General features: G+C 49.9%; 1 protein-coding gene across 13 annotated transcripts in view; it reads right to left on the bottom strand.

Moving 5' to 3' along the window:
- JARID2 (jumonji and AT-rich interaction domain containing 2) overlaps positions 1-20,163 on the bottom strand; it is a 256,732-nt gene extending 236,569 nt beyond the window's left edge. For 2 of the 13 annotated variants that reach the window (XM_082731807.1, XM_082731811.1), the window contains exons 1-2: positions 19,140-19,462; positions 17,601-17,804 (exon numbers count right to left, since the gene is read on the bottom strand). In XM_082731807.1, coding sequence (XP_082587933.1) covers positions 17,601-17,645 — 45 coding nt within the window. In that variant the 5' untranslated portion in view covers positions 17,646-17,804; positions 19,140-19,462. Of the gene's footprint in view, positions 1-15,163; positions 15,636-17,600; positions 18,409-18,581; positions 18,910-19,139; positions 19,463-19,864 lie in introns of those variants that run through there. The other 11 variants (XM_082731806.1, XM_082731818.1, XM_082731821.1 and 8 more) reach the window with 11 other exon arrangements.
- Positions 20,164-22,506: the final 2,343 nt, after the last annotated feature.

Genomic DNA, 22,506 nt, shown 5'->3' with positions numbered 1-22,506 from the left:
CAAGAGTCAATGTGGGACAGAGAGGTGGACCAGAAAAAAAACGGTGGGAAAAAACATGATGAGCATCGTGAGTCAGAAACATCTGTGACACCAAACTTCAGCGCTATGTAATAAATAAGATTCCAAATGCTGACAGACAACGCTGGTCTTCGGCTTCCAGTTTTCACCAGGAACCTTGAGATAAGGCACAGACATCCATACCATGACGTCCGCTCCTCCAGAGTGAGGACACGCCCTCTGCACCTCCAGACAGTCTGGAACACCCTCGGGCCACACGACATTTTCAGACACCTCCCCCCCCCACCATTCCACACCTCTGTTCTCTTGCCTCCCAATTTCTCTGAACGCGTAACAGTAAGCAAAAAGTTCCTGATTCAAAGAAGAGACCCAGATCATCTCAACAATTTCACACCAACTCGGGGAAAAATAATAAATCTGGTACAAATCAAAAACATAAAAAAAAAACATGGCACCATCCCTCTTCCTTAAAACAACTCCCATTTCTTAAAAGGAGTTCATTATGAAAAACCTCGGAAGTGCTTTTTTGTTTAGGCAAAGCAGGCTTGGAGGGACCAGGAAAATCAGAGAGAATTTCTGATAGACAATGGTTCTATGCCCCCAAGGTGTCCTGCCCAAAAACCACTCACATAACCATGAGAACTTTCTGGACTCTGAAGGTAAAGTCTGGGCAACAGTCCTCCTAGTCCTTCTTCATGCCCCCAGAGAGGACCCAGGGTTTTTATTCTACCCTCCCCCACAAACTCTTTGGGTACCTGAGAGACCCAGTACCACAGTCAGAAACACCTGAGCATTCACAAAACGCAAACTTCGTGAAGTTCCACCGTTTTTTTCACACCAAAGTGGAGCACACGTGGGTCCAGCCGAAACTTCTGTGAACACTGTTTACAGTGTGCCAAGGGGCCGGGGAAAAGTGAGGCCACTCTTGGCCCCCCTACACACACAGTGATGACTGGCACTCAGGGAGCTAGGAGAAGGAGAACCCCAGTCCCCAAAGGCAAACCCAGAGCCCCAGAAGGGGAGAGGCCACCGCGGCGCTCGGCTGAACGGAGCACACACGGACCCAAGCTGAGAGACTCGCTTAGCAGGTTAACTCAAGAGCAGTAAATAAACCTGGTCACGAATGGGTTGGATGTTCCAGGTTTTCTAACTGGAGATGTTCCAAACGAATCTCACCCCACGCACCCACACACACAAACACTTGCACACAAATGTGCATGGCAGCATCATTCACAACAGCCGAAGGACGAAAAGTAACCCAAACTGGCTGATGGACAGATTAGCAAAATGTGGTATGCCCATACGGCGAAATACTGTGTGGTCACAGAAAGGAACCTGAGCGCTGGTCCAGGCTAACACCACGCGTGAACCTTGAAAATGTTACGCTTAAGTGAAAGAAGCCAGTCACAAAAGGCCACAGATTGTAGGATTCCATGTATACGCAATGTCCAGACAGACAGAAAGTGGATCAGTGGCTACCAGAGACCACAGAAACTGGGATGAAATGTGGGGTCATGGTCAGCGGGTATGGAGTTTCTCGAGGGGGGGGGGGGTGTTTGACGGAAATGTCCTGAAACGGATCGTGATGATTGATGCCTGCACAACTCTGAATATATTAAAAATCACTAAATTGCTGGGCGCCTGGGTGGCTCGGTGAATTAAAGCCTCTGCCTTCGGCTCAGGTCATGGTCTCAGGGTCCTGGGATCGAGGCCTGCATCGGGTTCTCTGCTTAGCAGGGAGCCTACTTCTCCCTCTCTCTCTGCCTGCCTCTCTGCCTACTTGTGATCTCTCTCTCTGTCTGTTAAATAAATAAATAAAATCTTTTTTTTTTTTTTTTTAAATCACTGAATTGTTAAGGGGGGGGATCACATTCACATCCAAAATCACTCAGGGAAAAGACTGAGATGCTTAAAATGCCTTCCGTCTTGAGCTACCACTGAAACGCCAGAAGAAAAATAGTTGACGAACTGCCAAACGAACTGGAATAAGTTGGAGATGTAGGAGAGTTTTAAGAAAAGAAAGGCTAAAATGGGCTGACACTCTTGCTAAAAAGATACAGCAGCAAAGGACAACAGTGTGTGCGAGAACATACAAAATGCTGCAGTTAAACTTACAAGTGCAATGAGGGGCACCGTGGATCTCCCCAAAAAGTAAAACCTGTAACTTCAGCTTCCTAGTCGCCACCCCCCCCCCCCGCCCACTCTGGAGCTCTGCTGTGGGCTTTAATTAAGAGCATGGGAGTCTGCCGTTTAGGTGCATTTACTCAATGCCAGGGCCTATCCAGACAAAGCCTTTCAATGACTTTTTAAAAAGCCATCTTTGGAGTTGTCTTTTTGTTGTTGTTGTTGTTTTTTAAGATTTTATTTACTTATTTGACAGAGAAAGAGATCACAAGTAGGCAGAGAGGCAGGCAGAGAAGATGGGGGAAGCAGGCTCCCTGCTGAGCAGAGAGCCTGATGCGGGGCTGGATCCCAGGACCCTGAGATCATGACCAGAGCCAGAAGGCAGGCAGAGGCTTTAACCCACTGAGCCACCAGGAGCCCCTGGATTTGTAAATTGGGTAGGAAGCACAGAGGAGGGGGCTCTCGAAGTAAATTAGGTATTATTTATCAGCTTTCCAGATCTTTCCACACACGTAGGGAGGATTATCTGCTGTGGATGGGGGCGGGGGAAAAAAGCACCCGAGCCACCATCCCAGGTCTTCCCCAGCTCCCATACAATGTCTGCCCCAAGGAATAATCACTTGTACCTGGGGGCACAGTGGTTCTGTGCTTTACTGAGATGACCACAATGTACAAAGAGAGTAAAAGGACTCCGCTTACTACACGGTACCACTGAGGTCTTCATTGTGTTAGACATTGTGTTAGACAACTGTAAGCAAATAACGTTGGGCCGGAAAATCTTTATTAGCAAGTCAAAGATGATGGCCCTCCTTGGTGAACTGACTGCTCTTTATGTTCTTTATAATCATCATTATTTACACTCCCGAAAGGCTTTGCCTGCTGCTCCAACAAATTCTGGAAAGAAATAACATGACAACTTCAGCAAGTCTCCTAGAAGAAGGAAAGTGAAAAAAAGCAGTTTGGAGAGAAAACCGTGGATCATTCTGGGCCATGTCAGCGCTGGGGCTGGGATGGCGTCACTGAATTCGAGCGCGGAGCAGAAATGAGAGAGCAAAGAAGACCGCCTCCGAGCTTCAGATGTTCCCCAAAGTCAGATGGGCCCTCCCTGCCTCCCAGGGCTTTCCAGCTTACCAAGGCCAAGAGAGAGAACCCGTTTTAACAGCATCATTAGAGTTCTGACTTAGCACAAGGACAAAACAGTGTGTTTCTCACCTAGACAAGAACGCGGTTGTAACATGAAGCTTTGCAAGTCCGTATCTGCAGCAGAAGTTTCTGCAGGACTAACTGATGGTATGAAGACGGGAGTTTTGGGGGGCGGGGGGGGGGGGCAGCCAGTGGATTGAAACAAGTAATCCCCAATCTCTTCAAGCGGGAGACTTGGCCCGTGGCTCCGATATGCCCAGAGCCCAGACTCTGGAACAATCAGGCGAGCCAAATGTGTTCCCTATTTAAAGGAGGTTTCCTTTCACTCTGTCAGCCACCTTTCAGATTCCAGCTAAGTTTAAACCACAATGGTTTGGAATCCTAACAGTAGTTTTGACGATTACGATACAGAATGAGTATTTGAAAACATTTTTAAAGACACAGGACGCTGAATCATGCACGAACATCTCCCAGTCGCTACCGCCCGCCCCCCCCCCCCGACAAAGAAGTTCATTATTAAATCCAGAACCTTCCCTGGCACCCCCACACTGTGGGGAAAAAAGTGATAAACCACCCTGGCATTTACACAGAAACCTGATCTCTGCCACTCAAGGATGTTACTGCCACTCAAGGACGTTACCACCGCTGGGGATTACTTTCATGCATCTTTAAAATTCTTGCAGATTAAGAGTTCTGTCAGGGTGTCAATACCAATATTACTTAACAGAACTCGCCTTTAATTAAAAGTTTTATCTCCAGTTTCCAATGCTAAAGCAAAAAGCTGCTCGGCCCCAACACTGCTGGGTCGAGAAGGACAAGAAATTGCTCCCCGTGTGTTTTCATGTGGTTGTCACTTTTCGCAGCTAGGAAGTGAACTTCTTTCAGATCAAAGCAAAAATTATTTGCTCCCAGGAAGACTGCTCATTATGGCCTTAAGTCCTTTTTTGGAATGAGGGTGCGGTATATGTAAGTCAATACATAAAATAAACACGCCTCCCAAATAAGGGGGAACCCACTAGGGAGTCCAACCGAAAAGGCTGCAGGGTTGGCAATGTTAAAACCGAGCTAAAATCAGGCTCAAGGAGACCACCGAACCCCTCCAGCCCCGTTCCTAAATAAAGGCCCAGGAATGGCTCTGCAGGGGACCCCACCCAAATTTCAGGCTTTTCAAACTGTTGAGAAACCAAGTCTACTATTCATTTGGCACCTTTCAAGGGCAGCTGGCCTTTGCCACTTGGAATCATCCAGATGAAAAGGAGTCACGTGGCAAGTGCAGGGGACCAAGTTTTGTGGTGTCGTGACCAATGCAACTCCAGCAAGACAACACAACTAAAGCCCGTGAAACCCAAGCAGGGCCAATTTCACCGGGACTCCAGGCCATGGCTCCTTATGTAAGGCCTTCCACTCCCGTTGGCTCTTTTATCCTCCAACATCAAGACATTATTACGAGCCGAAAATAGAACACATGGAGCTTTCATGCTCTGGGCAGCCCAAGAATGGAAAAGGGGGCAATTTGGGTAAAACCAATAAACATTCAAGTTCTACCACATCTCTCTCTAAAGGGACATCCTGACTAAAGAACTAAAAAGGAAGGAAAAGAGGTTTATCCAAAAGTATTCTCTTATACACCAAAAAGTAATGCTTCTTAGCAGTGCTGTGATATCACCTCGTCCTCATATGCCAGGGTGGGAGTTTCAGGGGATTGGGGGGCGGGGGTGGAATCCAGCATCTGAACAATCCAAAAGTGTGGCCAGTGTAGAGAGCAGCCTGCATTTTCCCCTTAAGTTAGGAAGAAAAAGTGAGTCTTGGTGAAAAGGGAAGTGCTGAGCACCTGCATTATTTTCACTTTTTTTTTTTTTAAAGATTATATTTGAGAGAGAGAAAGAGAGTACACACGGGGGAACAGGGGCAGAGGGGGAGAGAGAACCCCAAGCAGACTCCCTGAGCGCAGAGCCCCCACATGGAGCTGGATCCCAGGACCCTGAGATCACGAACTGAGCCAAAACTAAGCATCAGACGCTGACCTGACTGAGCCACCTAGGCGCCCCTTATTTTCATTTCTACCTTCTTCCTCAGACACTCAGACATGCTATATAATCAGCAAAGAAGATAACCCAGAAACCCTATATTCCCTCTTCAACCCTGAGGCCAGACACAGAAGGACAGCCACAAAGACCGTGGACTTAGAAGAATAACAGAATCTAGGTAACAGTTTATAAAGCACTTCCCCATGGACTCTGCCTCCTCCAAAATGACCTTGACAGTAAAGGTATAATTCTCCCCCATTTTACAGATGGAGGAACAGAGACTTGGGTCAAGTGATCTATCCAAGGCCATCTGCTCTTTTCCCATTGTTTTTGCAGTCCTGCTGTCAACCCAACTACAAATTCTTTGAGGACAAGGATGATAACCTTTTCCCTAACACCTAACCCAGGCTAGTGCAAGGCAACCAGAATGTGTCAGCTGTATGTAACTGAACGGTCTGCCAAGCTGGGCCCCAAAGGGGCCTCTGTCACCATGCAACACCCCCCTCCAAACAAGGCTGAGATTCCACATCCTCTTTTTTTTTTTTTAAAGATTTTATTTATTTATTTGACAGATATCACAAGTAGATAGAAAAGCAGGCAGAGAGAGGGGGAAGCAGGCTCCCACCAAGCAGAGAGCCCAACTTGAGGCTCGATTCCAGGACCCTGAGATCATGATCTGAGCTGAAAGTAGAGGCTTAACCCATGGAGACCCCCGGTCACCCCAGATTCCACGTCCTCTTGATGTGTGTCAATCCTCACAATAAAGCATTTCATGAACAGGAAACATGTTCACCCTTTAGACTACTGTCCTAAAACAGCGCGCTGGGTTCTTAGAGCAATTTTGTTTTACAAAGTGATGTCACCTATCTGATTTATCTCATCCGGTTGGAATGCCCTGAGAGAGGACCAGGAAAGAAAACAGAAACTTAAATAAAACCCAACTTCTTCACTACTTGTTACAAAGGCCTGTAGTAGCGTTTAAAAGCCAACAAAGGAACAAAGCCGTCAGCTTCATATGCACTACCTAAAGGACTACAGGTGAGCACAGCCTTTCTCCAAGAGAGAACAACGTGGTCACAAGGTTCTCAGTGTAAACAGGGGGCACTGCTGGGGCACCTGGGTGGCTCCGTGGGTCCGGCGCCCAACTCTTGATGGCGGTTCAGGTTTTGATCTCAGGGTCATGAGTTCAAGCCTTGCACTGGGCTCTGTGCTGGGCGTGCAGCCTACTGAAACAAACAACAAACAACAAAACAAACAAACAGGCACTGCTGAGCCGGTAACTCCACTTTGAGGAATCTGGAGTGAAGTGAAAACATGGAGATGAAGTCTACCAGGTACATCATTTTACACAACAGGCCGCAAACCAAAAAGGCCATCAAGAACGGGCAGGTCGGGTAAACTGTGCAGAGATCAACCGATGCCCCGCAGCCATGAAAAATAGTTGTGCACTGTCGTATTTTGATTGAGATAAGATATAAATGCAAAGAGCACAGAACAGAACATCACTTGGGGAGCATGAGCCCAGACACGTCAAACCACACACACACACACACACACACACACCCCTCCACAAGTGCAGGAATGCCCGGTGTGCAACTCTAAGGGTTCTTAACACTTGCAGTCCTCCGATTTGAAAGATTTCTTATGAAGCAAAAAAGCGGTTTTCAAAAGGGGACAAAGTGGGGGCGCCGGGGGGGCGGGGGCTCAGTCCTTAAACGTCTGCCTTCGGCTCAGGTCATGATCCTGGAGTCCTGGGATCCAGGCCTGCATTGGGGGGTCCCCGCTCAGTGGGAAGCCTGCTTCTCCCTCTCCCCCTGCTTGAGCCTGCATGCGCACTCACTCTCGCACTCCTTCTCTGCCTTGCCGTCTCTATGTCAAATAAATAAAATCTTAAAAAAAAAAAAAATTGGACAAATGCTATTGGCATATAGGTACAGGCTTACATGTGGATTTTGTTTTCCCGTGAAAATGAAATCTGTGACTGCCACTCTCAATGGGTAAGACAGAATCCACCTGGAAGGAGGCAGGATCTCTGAGAAATGTGTGCAAAAACAGTAACAGAAAGCCTTCTGCTCTATCGGGGGCTGGATTTCATGCCCTGGCTGTCACTGACCAAATGTGTGACCTCAGGCAGGTCGCTCAATGGCACCAGACACCTCTGTTTTCTTAGCTAGGAGATTTTCTACTTAGTTATGCTTATCTCTTTCTGCTAGACCCATACCAATTCCCTCCCACAACTAGGTAGTATCAGACATACTCCAAAAGCTTCACCTCAACAAATATTTCCTCAGCTGCCAACTGACATTAGACTTGGCCCCTCCTCTTGGAGGGTTAATAGGGTCAGACACAGACAAACATGAATTCCAGTGTCCAGAGGTAGGTGTTAAGGAGTCAGGCCGACAAAGAAAAGGGGCTTAGTCCTGCCTGACTGGAGGATGGAGCTGGCAGGCTGTCCAGCAAGGCCTCAGAAGGGCCAGGCGGGCTCCTCGGGCAACCCACATGAGGAACCAGGAAGTGCAAAGGCCAAGGGGCCAAGTGAGTTCTGATAAACAAGTGACAGGACAGGCTGGAGGGGGGGGGCAAAAAGGTCTTCTCATGATGTGCTGAGGACACACTGGGTTCGGATTTATCCTGAAAGCCACAGGGAACCAATGAAGGATCATGATCGGATTTTCAATTTCAAGGATTATCGCTCCAAGATCCGGTTTAAACATCTGGGTGAAACCTCTTCGTGCAGGGATTCGGGGCCACGCTCATCCCTACCGTCAAACCTGCCTCCGGTCCACCACCCGGACGTGCCCAGGAGTCAGATGCAGGATGAAACAGTGCTTCAACAACAGGAGTGGGGCTCGGAAGAGAGGACTTGGAAATGGACGTCTTCTAAGGCTGCTTATTTGGTTTCTTAATAGGCAAAGTAAAGAATTCATTTGACTCATTTATTTCTGAGTTAGTCAGGAAGGCTGCAGCCAGGCCAGATGTATCCAGGTTGGTGATTTCCAACCGTGTAATGATACCTTGACCATTTGTGCGGGCGTATGCAATTTACAAAGTGCTTTCACATCAAAAATTTCATTGGCTCTCCCGGTAACCAGCCCAGGAGGGGCACGGAACCAGTTTTCCAGATGAGGAAGCAGCTCAATGGGGTTCCGTGGCCTGCAGTAACACAGGACCCAACCTTGAACTCAGCTCTTATTCCCAATCCTGTCCATTACCACAGAGGTGCCCTATCTATTCACAGCGAGCCTCTGAATGAAATCTGGGGAACGCATTACGGAAGCCCACGTCCTAGTAGGAAGGCATATGAGCGAAGAACCAAACACTCCAGGTTTTAATCACGTCTATACCCGACCTCTGCCTCACAGAATGGGCATCCATTCAGTTGCCCTCCTTCTGCAAACCTATGGAAGGAATAAATGCAAGAAACACATGCTCAGTCTTAATCCCTGCTCATTTCCTCCGGGCACCTGTTTCGGCCCCCACAGGCACCAAGCACTTTAACAGGTGGCAGCAACAAGAACCAAGAGATAACCATTGCAGATCAAGCCGAAACCAAAATTGTGCTTAGGAAATAACAAGGAAAAAAACCACCCGAATTTTTTTAAAAAGGGAAAAAACAAAAAAAAAATACAAAAAAAACACAAGGCACCAAAAGGTCTCCCACACTCTCCTGGATCATTCATTCACAGCGAAACAGAGGGTCTCCTGAGGGAAGACACACACACACACACACACACACACACACACACCACCCCTCTCACTGCCACCCCCCCCCCCAATAAGAGTACTAGAAAAGACCTCCTTGCTTCCACTGGACAAAACAGGTGTGTGAGGGGAGAGCTGTTTTGGGAGGAAAAAGGGGGCAAAACTATGGCTATTGTGTTAACCTTCTAGGATTCCGGGCAACTAAACCCTGCTGGTGATGACTTTTCAAGGCACACTGGCCTTCCTCTTCATGGGTGGTGGAGCTTGACAGACTTACAAAATTAGAACTTAACATCCAATTTAGGCCTCTCAGGCAGCACCAGCCCTCAAAAACAGCTCTCAAGAACTTCCATCAGTAGGGTTCCCCGTTCTAACCCCCTCATACGTTCTATGAATATATGAGTAATTATGTATACTGTTCCCATTACTCATGCGGCTTCATTAGCATATCTGGGCAGCCTCTGTTTACCACAAGGCCTGGACCCTGGTGAGGACCAAGGGCAAATGATTTCCCCAGCGCCCCACAGCCCCCGAAGCAGCGAAGTCAGGGGCAACAATACAAGAGGAAAAAAAAAAGTATCCAGTCGATCTGTCACGCCCCTGCGGCGAAAGCAGGTTCTTGGAAGCCTGGAGAAGCTGACGCGCCAGCCGGGCCTCAGGGACCACCGAGAGGACAGTGGAGGACATGTACAAAAACACAGAGCACAAACCAGCCAGTCCCAAGGGGTCCTGGGATCTCAGCTCTTTTTCCAAAGAGAACTCAAGGAGACAGCCAGCTGGGGATAAGGGGGTAGCTCCACCAACTGGTGTTGAAAAAAACAACAAACACAAACACGCACTTGAGACCGATGTACTCCTTCTGTTCCAGGGCGCTGATGAACTGCCTGAACTTCCCCAACTTTCTCAGGCATAAAACCCCTCCAGAGCCTGCCCAGAGCCCCAGGTAGGGCCTTTCCTCCCTCTCTGCGGGGCTTCAGTGATCATTCATTTTACGTCCCTTTCATCTGGATGGAAAAGGAGGAAAGAGATCCGGAGCCTTTAACTCTCTGGCCAGCGTCTCTCTGCCTTGGTTTTCTCTTCTGTAAAATGGACTCAAAAGCCTCTTTTTCGGGTGTGAGCTCACTGTGGAAACAGATGTGGGCGGCGACTTCCGAACTGACTGGGCCTGGTCTTCATGATGCCTTCAGCAGGAGTGGGTGTTGTGCAGCCCAACTGCGGAGTTTTCTACCATCCAAGCTCCTCTGGCACATTTCTTCCAACTTCAAAGAGAACCCCGGGAGAGAAGGGCAGAGTTTCCACAAGATTAGCAAAATCTGTTGCGAAAACAGTGTGGAAGTGGAAAGAAAGCCAGACAGACACCCGAGAGGCTCAGGTGGGACCTGACCTGTGGGACAGGATCTACATCCTAGAACACAGACCCTTTCTGACCCCAGACGTCCTCAGAGAACAAGACATACAAGCCACGCGCAAGCAGAGATGGGAACAGCAAGTGCCGGAAGCAGGCAGGTTTCCCTGACCAGGAGCCAAGGGGTATCCAGCCTGTACCACCACGGCCTAGAAGGGTTAACTCTGCTGTTAGTGACTGTACTCTGGATTGGCAATCAGTGAAAACCCTCTTATTAAAAAGGGTGAGACTGGGGCACCTGGGTGTCTGTCTTCTGCTCAAGTCATGATCCCGAGGTCCTGGGATGCAGCCCCCCACATCGGGCTCCCTGCTCGGCAAGGAGTCTGCTTCTCCCTCTCCCTTTCTGCTCCCTCTTGCATGGACTGTGTGCTCTAATAAAATCTTTTTTAAAAAAAATTTTTTTAAGATTTTATTTATTTATTGGACACAGAGAGAGAGAGAGATCACAAGTAGGCAGAGAGGTGGGCAGAGAGAGAGGGAGAAGCAGGCTCCCCACTGAGCAGAGAGACCGATGTGGGACTCGATCCCAGGATCCTGAGATCATGACCTGAGCCGAAGGCAGAGGCTTAACCCACTGAGCCACCAGGCACCCCAAAATTTTTAAAAATAAATAAAAGGCATGAGGCTGGCAGAAGGTATGGTGTTAACTGAAGGCCCAAGAAAGATTTTAAAAGGAGAAGAAAAATCTCACTCAAGATGGTCTGCAAGAAAAGCACAGGAATTAACAGCGATACCAAAGTCATCGGAGCTCCCTCCTAGAATGAAGGAAGCCTCATGAGGATGAGGCAGGCAGGGAAAAGGCTTTAGAGGCACAAAAGGAACCAGGAAAAGGGGAGACTGAGACCTTGAGGGTGGGGAGTGGAAGGAGGGAGGTAATAGTATCAGAGGTCACCTCCTGGAGATGGAAAAACAAGGAAAGATAAATGGATTCAAACTAAGAAACTGAGATTCAATTGGTGTCCTTGCCATTAACAGGTAGGTTTAAGGATCTGAAAGGGAACAAGTCTTCGGCAGTATCTCCTAGGTGAGATACAGTAATTAAGGTTGCCGGATTACAAGACACAAGCTTCTGAACTCCATATAAACTAGGTGCAAAATCCCTAATCTTTCTGCCCCCTACCATCCAGGGATTGACACAACTGTGGTTTTTGCCTCCGCAGGACTGATCTAAACGCAATCACCTGCGCTACCCGGCAAACGCTAATAGAGAGTCAGGCGGCTTTCATACCTGGGGATTAAAACTAAATACAATGGAAAGGTTCTAATCAGAGGTGATAGGGGCTAGAAGCTGGTTAGCTCCTGTAAAGCCTGTCGGTAGGAAAAACCTTAAAATCCATGTAGATTTTGACATTCTAACTTAAACACCTAAATGTACTTTTAATAAAAGATGGCTTGAGAATTCCAGTGTTCCACGTTATGCTTTTTTGGTGTGTTTGTTGGGAAGAGAGTCTGGGTGTAAATGAAGTTCGGTTCCCAAAGGGAATCACTTACCAAACCCATGGATGTACCCGATCCTTGAGATTTTCCCCGAGTCTTTTAAATGGCAGGCCCTTGTCTAATTCAATGTCCTGTTTTGTTTTTTTAGTAATTCACATTTATTAAGTGTTCCCAAAACAGTCAACTTAGAAGTTTTCACAACTCTCAAAAAAAAAAGGAAAGAAAGAAAAAGAAACCAACTCTCTTTCCACACTTGTTCAAAGGTTTACATAATATTTAACTGTAATTGCAATAATAAGTCTAACTGGAATAACCAGATTTGGAAACAAACAACTGACACTTGGCAAGCCTTCTGTGGGTGGGAGCCAAAGGGGACAGAGGCACACACACCCCAGGGCTACTCACGGACCAGGACCCTGCTGCTGGGGGGTATGACAGCCAGGATGTTCTGCAGCCAACGGAGCAAGTAGGTTGGATAGGTAGAAGGCGGTTAGAACAGCGGTTATGTAATCCCGGGGGAGCCTTACAGATAGACCACTAACAGGACTAGAACAATGCAACAGGCGCACCTGGCTGGCTCTGTCCCTGAAGCATGCAACTTCTGGATCTCCAGGTTCCAAGTTCGAGTCCTCCCTTGGGTGTATAAATTACTTAAAAATAAATTCTTGGGGCACCTGGGTGGCACAGTGGATTAAACATCTGACTGTTTCAGCTCAGGTCATGATCTCAGGGTCGTAAACTCTGATTTCAGCAGGGTTGTCTGCTTAAGATTCTCTCACTCCCTCTCCCTGTGCCCCCATCAGGCTCGCTGGCTCACGCTCTCAAAAAAATAAAATCTTTAAAACATAAAATACATTCTTTTTTCTTTTTTTTTCTTTAAGATGTTTTATTTATTTATTTGACAGAGATCACAGGCAGAGAGGCAGGCAGAGAGCAGGGGTGCGGGGGAGGGGAGAGCAGGCTCCCCGCCAAGCAGAGAGCCCGATGCGGGGCTCAATCCCAGGACCCCGAGATCATGACCCGAGCCTAGGGCAGAGACCTAACCCACTGAGCCACCCAGAAGCCCCCAAATACATTCTTTTTAAAAAAGAATAACGCAACAAAAGATCCAAAAAAGAAACCTCTTACACTGCAAAACTTTTTAACCGTTTTAGATAAAAATGTCAGGAACCTGGGTCCTAAGAACATCACGATTAGGGGCAAACCTTAAAAATACTCCAGCTTGGCCTTTACCAAGTGTTTTAACATACAAGGCTTCATATGACTTCTCTGTGTCATCTCTGAATAGTTCCATTTTAAACATAACAGACACCCGCTAGATACTCCAACAAAAGATTTTCTTTCTGAACGGGAGAAGCTTAAATAACCTTTGGAGCAGAGGTATATATGAACACTGGAGTTATTTCCAAGGCAGTTGGAAGTGAGTCAACAGCCCCCAGCTCAGCAACAGGAACTGACTGGGATGACCTACTTTGAGAAAAGACACAGCCATTATTCCATCTGAATACCAATTAATTCCAGGTGGCTCTGCAGGCCAATGGAAGACACGCAGGTCAGGTATTTGTCTACAAGGAAGGGATCATCCCACAAGTAACAGTAACTCGGACTATTCTGGGCCATAACTTCTTTTTCCTTTTAAATTTATAGGACAGACTTTGGACGCCTGATGTTCTTCCTTCCATAATCTCTCCATACAGTAACAGCCCATCAAGCGCCCCTGCGGTATACACTTAGGCAACAAAGAATGAAGTTCTCCAGAACTAGGAAACAAAGAACATGGCAGGAAGAAGGCCATGCAAATAGCGAAGGAAAGGAAAAACACAGCAATTAAATGACATGTACGGGGTTGCTTTTTTTTCCCCTCAGAACTGTGAAATAACCCAACAGTGTAATATTGGGAGAGTGGAGGTGGGGAGCTCATAAATCCTGCCACTGTATTTTGGTGTACTTCTTTTTTCTTTATAATTTTATGTAATTTAATTATAGTAAATCCTGCTTTTGAACCTTGTAAAGTCAACTTTTCCCAGCTCTGCTGAATCACACTGCAACTCCTACATCAGAAAATCAGATACTTAAAGCATGACGGGCTAGTGGTACATATTCTGCCTGAGCTGTCCTAGAAATCAAACCGGTAATTTGTTTTGGTGCTCGCCACATGATCTTCATGTGGCCAAAAAATAATAATAATAATAATTTCCAACTCAAACATGCTGTAAAGCTTCAAAGATCAAACCGTTCTGAAGCCCAGATACCATCCTCGTGATTCTCCCCAGGAATAACCCATCCAGTGGAGTAACGGAAATGGCAGAAAACATCCATGGAGCAAAGACATGCGACTGTTTTTGTTGTCCAAGTGGATTGGGGCTTTGAAAGCAAATGTTTTCAGTGATTCAAGGTATTAAGGAGTGAGTCGTGCCCAGCACAATTAAGAAGGGATTACATTACAATTTGTGTTTCTCAAGGTTGCCACTTAATACGAAATATAACCAACATTTCTCCCAAAGCCTGCCATCAACAATCGCGCCCCCAAACGCTGCTTGGCGGAGGCAATAAACTGAGTGGCAAGGAGGCAGCAGCTGGGGCTACGCGAGGCCAACTGGAGGAAGTGTGCCGCCTTCCACCAGCTCGAGGGCTAACACCCCTTGACACAGAGGATACTGTTTTACATCTCTCCTGCACAGGATCCTTCCAGGTACAAGTGAGGGGCAAAGGCAGGTGTTACCTTTTCCATTCTACAGAAGACTCTGAACAGAGACTCAGGCTGCGAGCCTCCTGTCCTACCGTCCGGAACTACGAAGCCCAGGGCACCCCAGTTGTCCACGTGCGCTTCCAAGAACACCTCTCAATGATGAAGTTTTCCCTGGTCCACCCCCAGCCCCCCGCCCCGAATGATAAAGCAAAGACCCCGCACAGCGAAGGAGAAGCTCCAACCCCTCCCACGGTGTTACAGGGCTCCCAGAAAGAGCAACAGTTGCTGCTGAACAGGACCGCCCGGAAAGGCATCCCCCCACACCCCCCAAAGGCACCCCAAACACGACTTCGAGGGACAAGCTGGCCAAATCCAGAACAGTCCTCCTACAAAGCAAAGCCTTCCCTGCATAAAGTTTCCTTGCTTTCTCAAAAGCACTGCTGAGCGATCCCAGCGACCACCGTAGTCATGCCACACCGTCAGCAGACCTGGAAACAGAAGAGGCGAGACACATTTCTGCAGAAAGGAGGCGTCTCCTCCCTGCTCCCCACCCCCTAAATGGAACCGGAGCTAGGTCGGCAGCCCTCCATGGGGGACCAAAGGCTCCCAAGCGCTCACCTGCGGGGAAGCGCAGCGTTTCGGGGCGGAAGGCGGAGGCCGATCGCATCCTTCTCCTCCTCTACCTCCTCCCCAGCTGCAGCCCAGCTCTCCGCCGCGGCCCCCGCCTCCGCTCGCTTCCCTCCTCCCCCGGCCGCCCCGCCGCCTGGAACCTCCCGCCCGACTTTTGACGTCACGGAGGAGGAGGAGGAGGTTCCACCCGGGCCCGTCCCTTTGTGACGTCACAATGACAACAGAACGCGGCCCGGAGCGTCCGGGAACCCGGAGCCGCGGGAGGGGGGACGGAGGGAGGAGGGGGAGGCCGGCGCGAGGCGGGGGGAGAACGGGGGGGCGGGGAAGGGGCGCGCTGACGTCTCGCCGGCTTAACCTGTTGCTCTCGGGACTGCGCTGGAGCCGGCGGGCAGGGCCGCGGGGAGCCGTCCGGGCCGCCGCCGCCATGCTCCGCCGTGCGCTCGGCGGGGGGCGCCCGCTGCAGCTGTGCGCCGCGCCGCCCCCACCCGGCACGCCCCCGCCCCCCCGACCGCGCGCCGCGCCGCACCGCCCCCTCCCCTCCCTACCCCCGGGCCCAGCAGGCCGCGCCGCCCCCGCGCCCCACCCACCCGCCGGCGGGCCGGCCCGCGCCGAGCCCCGAGCCCGAGCCCGAGCCCGAGCCCCGGCAGCCCGGAGCCCGGCGCCGGAGCCCGCAGCCCGCCCCCTACAGGCCACGCGCGCGCGCCCGCCCAGCCCCGGCCCAGCCCGCCGCGACCCCCGCACGCCCTCCACTCCGCCGCCGGCTCGAGCACGTCGGGAACACCGGCTCCGCTGCGCGCCGCTCCCCCGGCGTCAACTCGTGCTCAGCCTCCCGCGGCCGCCGCCGGCCACGGGCTCGCGGCCGGACGCCCGGACTCGACACAATCCACTGACTGCCAGCAACAAAAAAAAATCCCACCCCACACCGCTCTCCAACTTAGCGAGGTCTGGGATGGGGGTCGGGGGGAGGGGTGGGGGCGACGGAGGCGGTTCTTGTCCAAGTTCTACCCCATTTGCTTTGTGGCTGCGCCCGGATCGGACGTGCCCCGGGAAGGCGTCCACGCTCCAAGGCAAGGTTGTCTCCATGCAGTTTCTACAGCCCGAGTTTAAACTAGTCCTTTGCATTCTACCCAGCCCTCTGCAATGCGGATGTATTTTAATTCTTAAATTCTTTAGGGAACAGCTTTTTTAAGTTGAGCTTGATTATTTAACCTTGCATTTCTTTCATAGTTGAAGTTTACGTGCCTAGATTAGAATCAGCCCTCTAAAAGAGGCATTCGGCTTTTTCATTAAATGTATTTTTTTTTTTTTTTACAAAAACCACTGCCCCGAAGGTCATCTACCATTACACACATCACGCTGCTCAAAAAGGGAAAATATTAACACCAATTTGTCGACTCGAGTTAAATAAAACTTTCTTATAACGTTGCATTATTCCTAGTGTATGTTCATTTGGGCTTTAAAAAAAAAAAATGGGCTCCTTGATTTAAAGCATGCAGCTAATCACCGATCACTCGAGTGCATATTTGGTTAATCCTCCGTCCCCCTCTACCCTCCCTCCCCCCAAACTTAAAAAAAAAAAAAAAGCCATACACAAAACAAAAACACTCCCCATGCCAATCAAAACGTAGCTGTACTATGCACAAAACAAATTTAACTATTCCAAGCCATTTAAATCTCTGAATAATCGCCCAATTTCAGAAGCCTAGTTAACAGGGAGAATTTTTTATTTGTAGTCACTTACACATGCATTCACGTAGCTACTTAGAAACATTAGCTATATTGTATGTCTTTTTCCCCTAAAACTGGAAACCATGAATTTTTAAACAAAACCAGTCCCATTATTAAAGTCAATCCCAACAAATGCATTCGCTGTAACATGATTCCCAACTGGTTTACGTTGCGAACCAAATAAGCCAAACGACCATATACATTAAATTTGATGTGCCAGTGCAAGGAACAAGATCGCCATAATCGGACACTCGATTGCAACTTAAAGGGCTTCCAACACACACGCGTTACACGATTTTACAAATAACATTAATAATAATAACACAAGCTCATTTGCATGCAAAGTGCAATATGGGGCCAAATCCGCCCGAGAATGCAGTTTAGTTACATTACCGCAGCCCCCCAACCCCCTCCCCAAGCACCACCAAAATCCCTAGCCTTTCATCTAAAACTAGATTATGGTTGTGTCATTCGAGGTCAATTTATTCACTTGAGGTATCGCTACACCAATCTGTTTTTTCATCCAAACTAGGCAGACACGACTTTGCCTGAAAAGCCCTCTTTCAGAAAAGAAAGAAACAGCCTTATCGGACGCTGTGTTTAAAAACCCTTCAGCAGCAGAATTATCTATAAACTTGACATTCACAGCCATTGCTTAAAACTGCAAGTCAAAGGATGTGTTGTTAAGAGCACTTACGTATTTCTTCTGAATGATATTCCTCTTGGGTCTTTCCTTGCTCATTCTGAGATCCAAATGCTGATTGCAAAAGGGGACAATTGCTTCATGAATTTAAAGCCGTCAGAAATTTGCAAAAAAATATCCTGGTGGTTTTTATTGTTGTTGGTGGTGGTTGATCTTGTAATCCGACTTTTCTTCCTCTTCCCCCAAAGCCCGATTCGCCTTGAAATAAATCCGAAATTGGGAAGGAAAAAAAAAAAAAAAAGAGCCAAAGACGAACGAAGCAAACAAAAAAAAATTCACTTTAGTAAAACACTCATAATGGAAAATTTCCCCCGAAACACACACACACACACAAAAAAAAAACCGACGCCCTTCACTCCCCCCCTTTTTCCTCCAAAAACTACATCAGCGAAACGTGAAGGTCCTTAGTGTCTGATCTGTAGTTACATCTTGGAAAAGAAAAGGGAAAGATAAATAAAAAATGTTGGAAGTCACGTTTGTGCTGCAGCAGCAGTGCGAGCAGAAGAGTCAACTCCAGCGGCGGCGGCGGCGGCGGCGGCAGCACCACAGCGAGGGCTCGCCGAGTCTCTTTTTTCCAAGCCCCCTAACCAATGAGAGAGAGGCTATCCAGCCCAACTTTAAATGGACTCTGCTTTTATACAAGTTAGGGCTCCTCGGGTAATTCCCCGACGGACGCCAGCCGAAAACTCCCACAGCTGAGCCGCCAGGCGCCCGCCTACTCCGGCGCCGACCGACCCCGGCCCAGTCCAGAGGACCCCCGCAGCCCCGTCGACTAGACACCCGAGAAGCTTCGACCAACCCTTCCCGGGCAAACCCTCAGCCATTGCTCCCACGCCGAGCCTAGGAGTGGAATTGAGAGAGGCTCCCTAGCCCAATGCATGGCACGCTCGGTCGCTCCACCTCACCCCCTTCCCCAGCTTGCCGCTCACCCCACTACCGCCACACGGCAGCCCCCGCCACTGCCCTCGAGTCTACCTGCAGCCGGGCAGCTGGATACCAGTGCCCCAGGACGCCCGGCCCCGGGGAGAGCCGCCTATTCCCGGGGCACCTTAGAATAGTCCCCTTGATCTTCTGGAAGTTGTAGTCCCCCGACTACAAAATGGCTATGGCCACGGGAGCGGGGAACTACAATTCCCAGCCTGCCCCGCAAGCCTGTCACTCAACTCCCCACCCTCCTCCTCGCCCCCTCCCCCTCACCGGCCCTGCCAACAAACGTTTGGATGTGTCCCGCGTGTGACACTGCTAGAGGCTGGCTCGGGATTGGCCCGCAGAGCGTGTGGTCCGCGAGCGAGGAACTCCCCACGCCGGCCCGCCCCCGCCCCCGGGCCCCGGCCCCCCTCCCCCGGCGGCGCCCCGCCCCCACCCGCGGCGCGAACCGCCTGTGGAATCGAGGAATCGCGCGCGCGCCGGCCCGAGCCGAGCGGCGGGGGAGGGACGCGAGGCTTCTAGGGGGAAGGCCTCGGAGCGTGGCGGCGCGGGGGGCGGTGGCGGCGAGGGGTTGGAGCCCGTCCTAAGGAAAACTGGGCCACGCACCAAGAGGAATCCTCGGTGCGAACTAGTTGATCGGCGGCGCCTGCTGCCTGTGCCGCGCAGCCGGTGTCAGCTCAGGACACCGCCTCGCGTATTCGCACACACGGGCGTGCTGCGGCCGGGCCCGGGGTAGGCTGAGGTCACCTCGGCCGGCGCCCCGCAGCCGCACGCGCTGGAAGGCCACCTCCTGGCGCGGCACGCGGCCCGCCGGCCGAGCCGGGCGTCGGGGGTGGCCGGGAAGGGCCCCCGGGCCGGCCGCCTCCGGCGAGAGAGAGCCCGCCCGGGACGTCCCGCTCGAGCTCTGCCCTCAGAGCCCGGCGCCGGGGCGAACGAGGCTCCCGCGCGGAGGGAGCCGCCCGGCCGTGCAGACGGCGGGGAAGCGTCTGGAACGCCGAGCGCGGGGAACGGGCGCCGCGCGGGCCACGCGGGAGCCGCCTTCTACCTGCCTCTGCCCCCCGATGCGCTTATTCAATAGCTGCCCGGAAGGAAGGAGCAGGGCCCCCGCTCTGTCTCCTCGGGCCTTCGCCTTTTCACAACTTCGTCAAGTCTTACGCAGCCATTGTGCATCATAAATTTCCTTGTTTTAACTGTGGCTGCGGAGAAGTCGTGTTTTAAATTATCGTCGCTCAGGCTCCCCGCCGGGTAAATGAAAAGTGGGGTCACTCACATCGGCTCGTGCTCGCTGCGCTATGGCTTCCTCTCCTTCCCATCCCGTGGACTCCCCTTACCTTGAACGGGGAACGACTCCTCCGGCTACACAGTCCATTAGGGTGTTATGGGCCCCGGCGTTTCAGGAGGTGACCGTGGTCAAGAAAGGTCTCCGAAACGGGTGGCGAGAGACCTGGATTCAAATCACACCCTAACCCTCACTAAAAGACGGGCCGGTGGCTTCTCCGAGCTTGCGTTGGCCTCGTTGGCCTCGTCCACAGATTCGGGGACACCAGACCTTAACGGGGGGGGGGGGGGGTAGGTAATAACATTAACTTAGCTAAAGGACCAGCCCCGTTATAGGAATCTCTCGGTAAACGAATGAAAATGCCTTTTTAAAGGCTTTTAAATTATTGCTCTACCTTTTAAAAAAAAATCTGAATGCCTTTAAAAAAAATTTTGTCTTACATTCATTTCACAATCAGAAAAATAAGTGGCCTTCTGTGCCTCGATATTGCAAAACTTGTTTGCCGCGGCCATGTGCTTGGGAGGACTCAACAGAACAGACTCCACTGTTCAGGACTGGCCACCCAAGTGACTTTATGCTGAGGTTACAACGAGGTGTTTTCGAAAGATTTTCTGATCATTACGACCTGTATACTGGAGGTCTGCGCTCCTCCACAGTGTTATGGTTTTAACCAGTTTTCTGGAGGTTTAATGTCAGAACTGTCATTCCCCAGGAACAAAGGTGGGTTTCTTCTTGGTTTCCAGAGCCAGCCCTGAGGCTGAGCTGCTCTGTCCCAGGCGGCAGGAACTCCCCTGCTGGGCTACCAACTTCAGGTCACCACACACACAAACTAAAAACCCTTCTAGCTGAGGCTTGAGGGCAGGGGAAAGGAAGGAATTCGCTCCTTTCCAAAAGATTTGGGTAACATTCCTGTTGTTTTGCGTGAAAATGAAAACAGATCGGCCTTTTTGGTGATTTAAAGCTTTTCCTGTTGTGGAAGGCACCGTCTCCTGATGGACATCCTTTTCCCTGCTACTTTGGCAAAGTTATGTATCACCTTTCCTTTCTTTTTCCTTTTTTTTTTTTTTAAAGATTTTATTTATTTGACAGAGAGAGATCTCAAGTAGACAGAGGCAGGCAGAGAGAGAGAGGAAAGCAGGCTCCTCGCTGAGCGGAGAGCCCGATGCGGGACTCGATCCCAGGACCCCGAGATCTTGACCTGAGCCGAAGGTAGCGGCCCAACCCACTGAGCCACCCAGGCGCCCTTCTTTTTTGTTTGTTTTCTTTCAATCTAATTGACTCTCTCCTGATGATTTTAACTCCTCACAGCGCTTTCTCTTGATGTATTCCAAGTCAGGGCAGTAGGGAGGGGAAGGATGGAGGGAAGATCTCACTGGGTACATGGCTCCTAGAGGACCAGCCAGCACCTGTCCTCATCCCTGAAGACAGCCAGAGAAGCCTTAAAGTCCTTTGTGAAGAAACACACAGCTGAGTACAAAAGGCATACTTAACAGTGGATAGCGATACCCCTAAAAAGTGCTAATTCACTGGGCCATCTGGGTGGCTCAGTCGGTGAAGGGTCTGCCTTCGGCTCAGGTCATGATCCCAGGGTGCTGAGATCAAGTCCCACATCAGGCTCCCTGCTCAACGGGGGAGTCTGCTTCTCCCTCTCCCTCTGCTCTTCCCCCACTGCTTGTGCTCTCTCACTCTCTCCCAAATAAGTAAATTTAAAAAAAAAAAAAAAAAAGTGCTACTTAGCAATAGGGAAAAGCATGCTAAAGGGAACTCAACACTTCTAGTTTCCCTAGGAACTAGGGAGTTTTGAAGGTTGAGTAGGGGTTCAATAGTTTGAAGGAAACCAAGCAACTCTGCAGCATGGAAGAAAAAAAAAATTGTAAGAACTCCAAAAACACCAAATTTATGCATAGGACACAATTTGTGTTTGGGAGTGACTAGAGATAAAATTCTGAGAGGTAAGCAGGAGCCAGGACCAGAAAGGCTCAGTATGCCAGGCAAAGGAGTTTGAACTTTGCCCAGAGTCTAAATGGAACCTTACGATTTTCACTGGAGTTATAAAGCAGATTTGTGCTTTTGGAGAGTAGTTCTGCCTGTATGAGAGATGAAATTAAGTATTGAAGGAAAGAAAGAGACTGGAGGCAGGCAGCCTAGAAACCCATTGCAATGTTACTGCATGAAAGAGGTGAGAAATGGTTATGATCTGACCCCAGGGACAGAGGAAATACATAGAGAGCAGAGGACAGGTTGAGAAATATTTAGAATGTCAAAAGTCCAACGGACTTGGGAACTGGTTAACTGGAGGGAATGGTGACTAACAGGGTAGAGTCTAAAATGGTTCCTTAATCTTACTTTTTATGCTCTTTTATATTTAGGTTAATTAGCTACTCTGGGAAGAATGGGAACGTGAAGTAGGGGAAAGAGAAAGAGGTGGCAAATCATCAGACACAGATAAGAGCAGGCACTCACTCTTCTGGGTTCACATCCGGACAAGTGATCATATTAACATGGGCTTTCTAGCCTACCATCCAGTTTAGAATAAGAAATGACAGGGAGGGGCGCCTGGGTAGCTCAGTGGGTCAAGCGTCTGCCTTTGGCTCAGGACATGAACCCAGGGGCCTGGGACTGAGTCCCACAATGGGCTCTGTGCTCAGCAGGGAGCCTGCTTCTCCCTCTCCCTCTGCCTGCCACGCCCCTTGC

The sequence above is a fragment of the Mustela nivalis genome (assembly GCF_964662115.1).
Source record: "Mustela nivalis genome assembly, chromosome: 5".
NCBI lineage: Eukaryota > Metazoa > Chordata > Mammalia > Carnivora > Mustelidae > Mustela > Mustela nivalis.
This window is presented reverse-complemented; position numbering and strand designations above follow the sequence as displayed.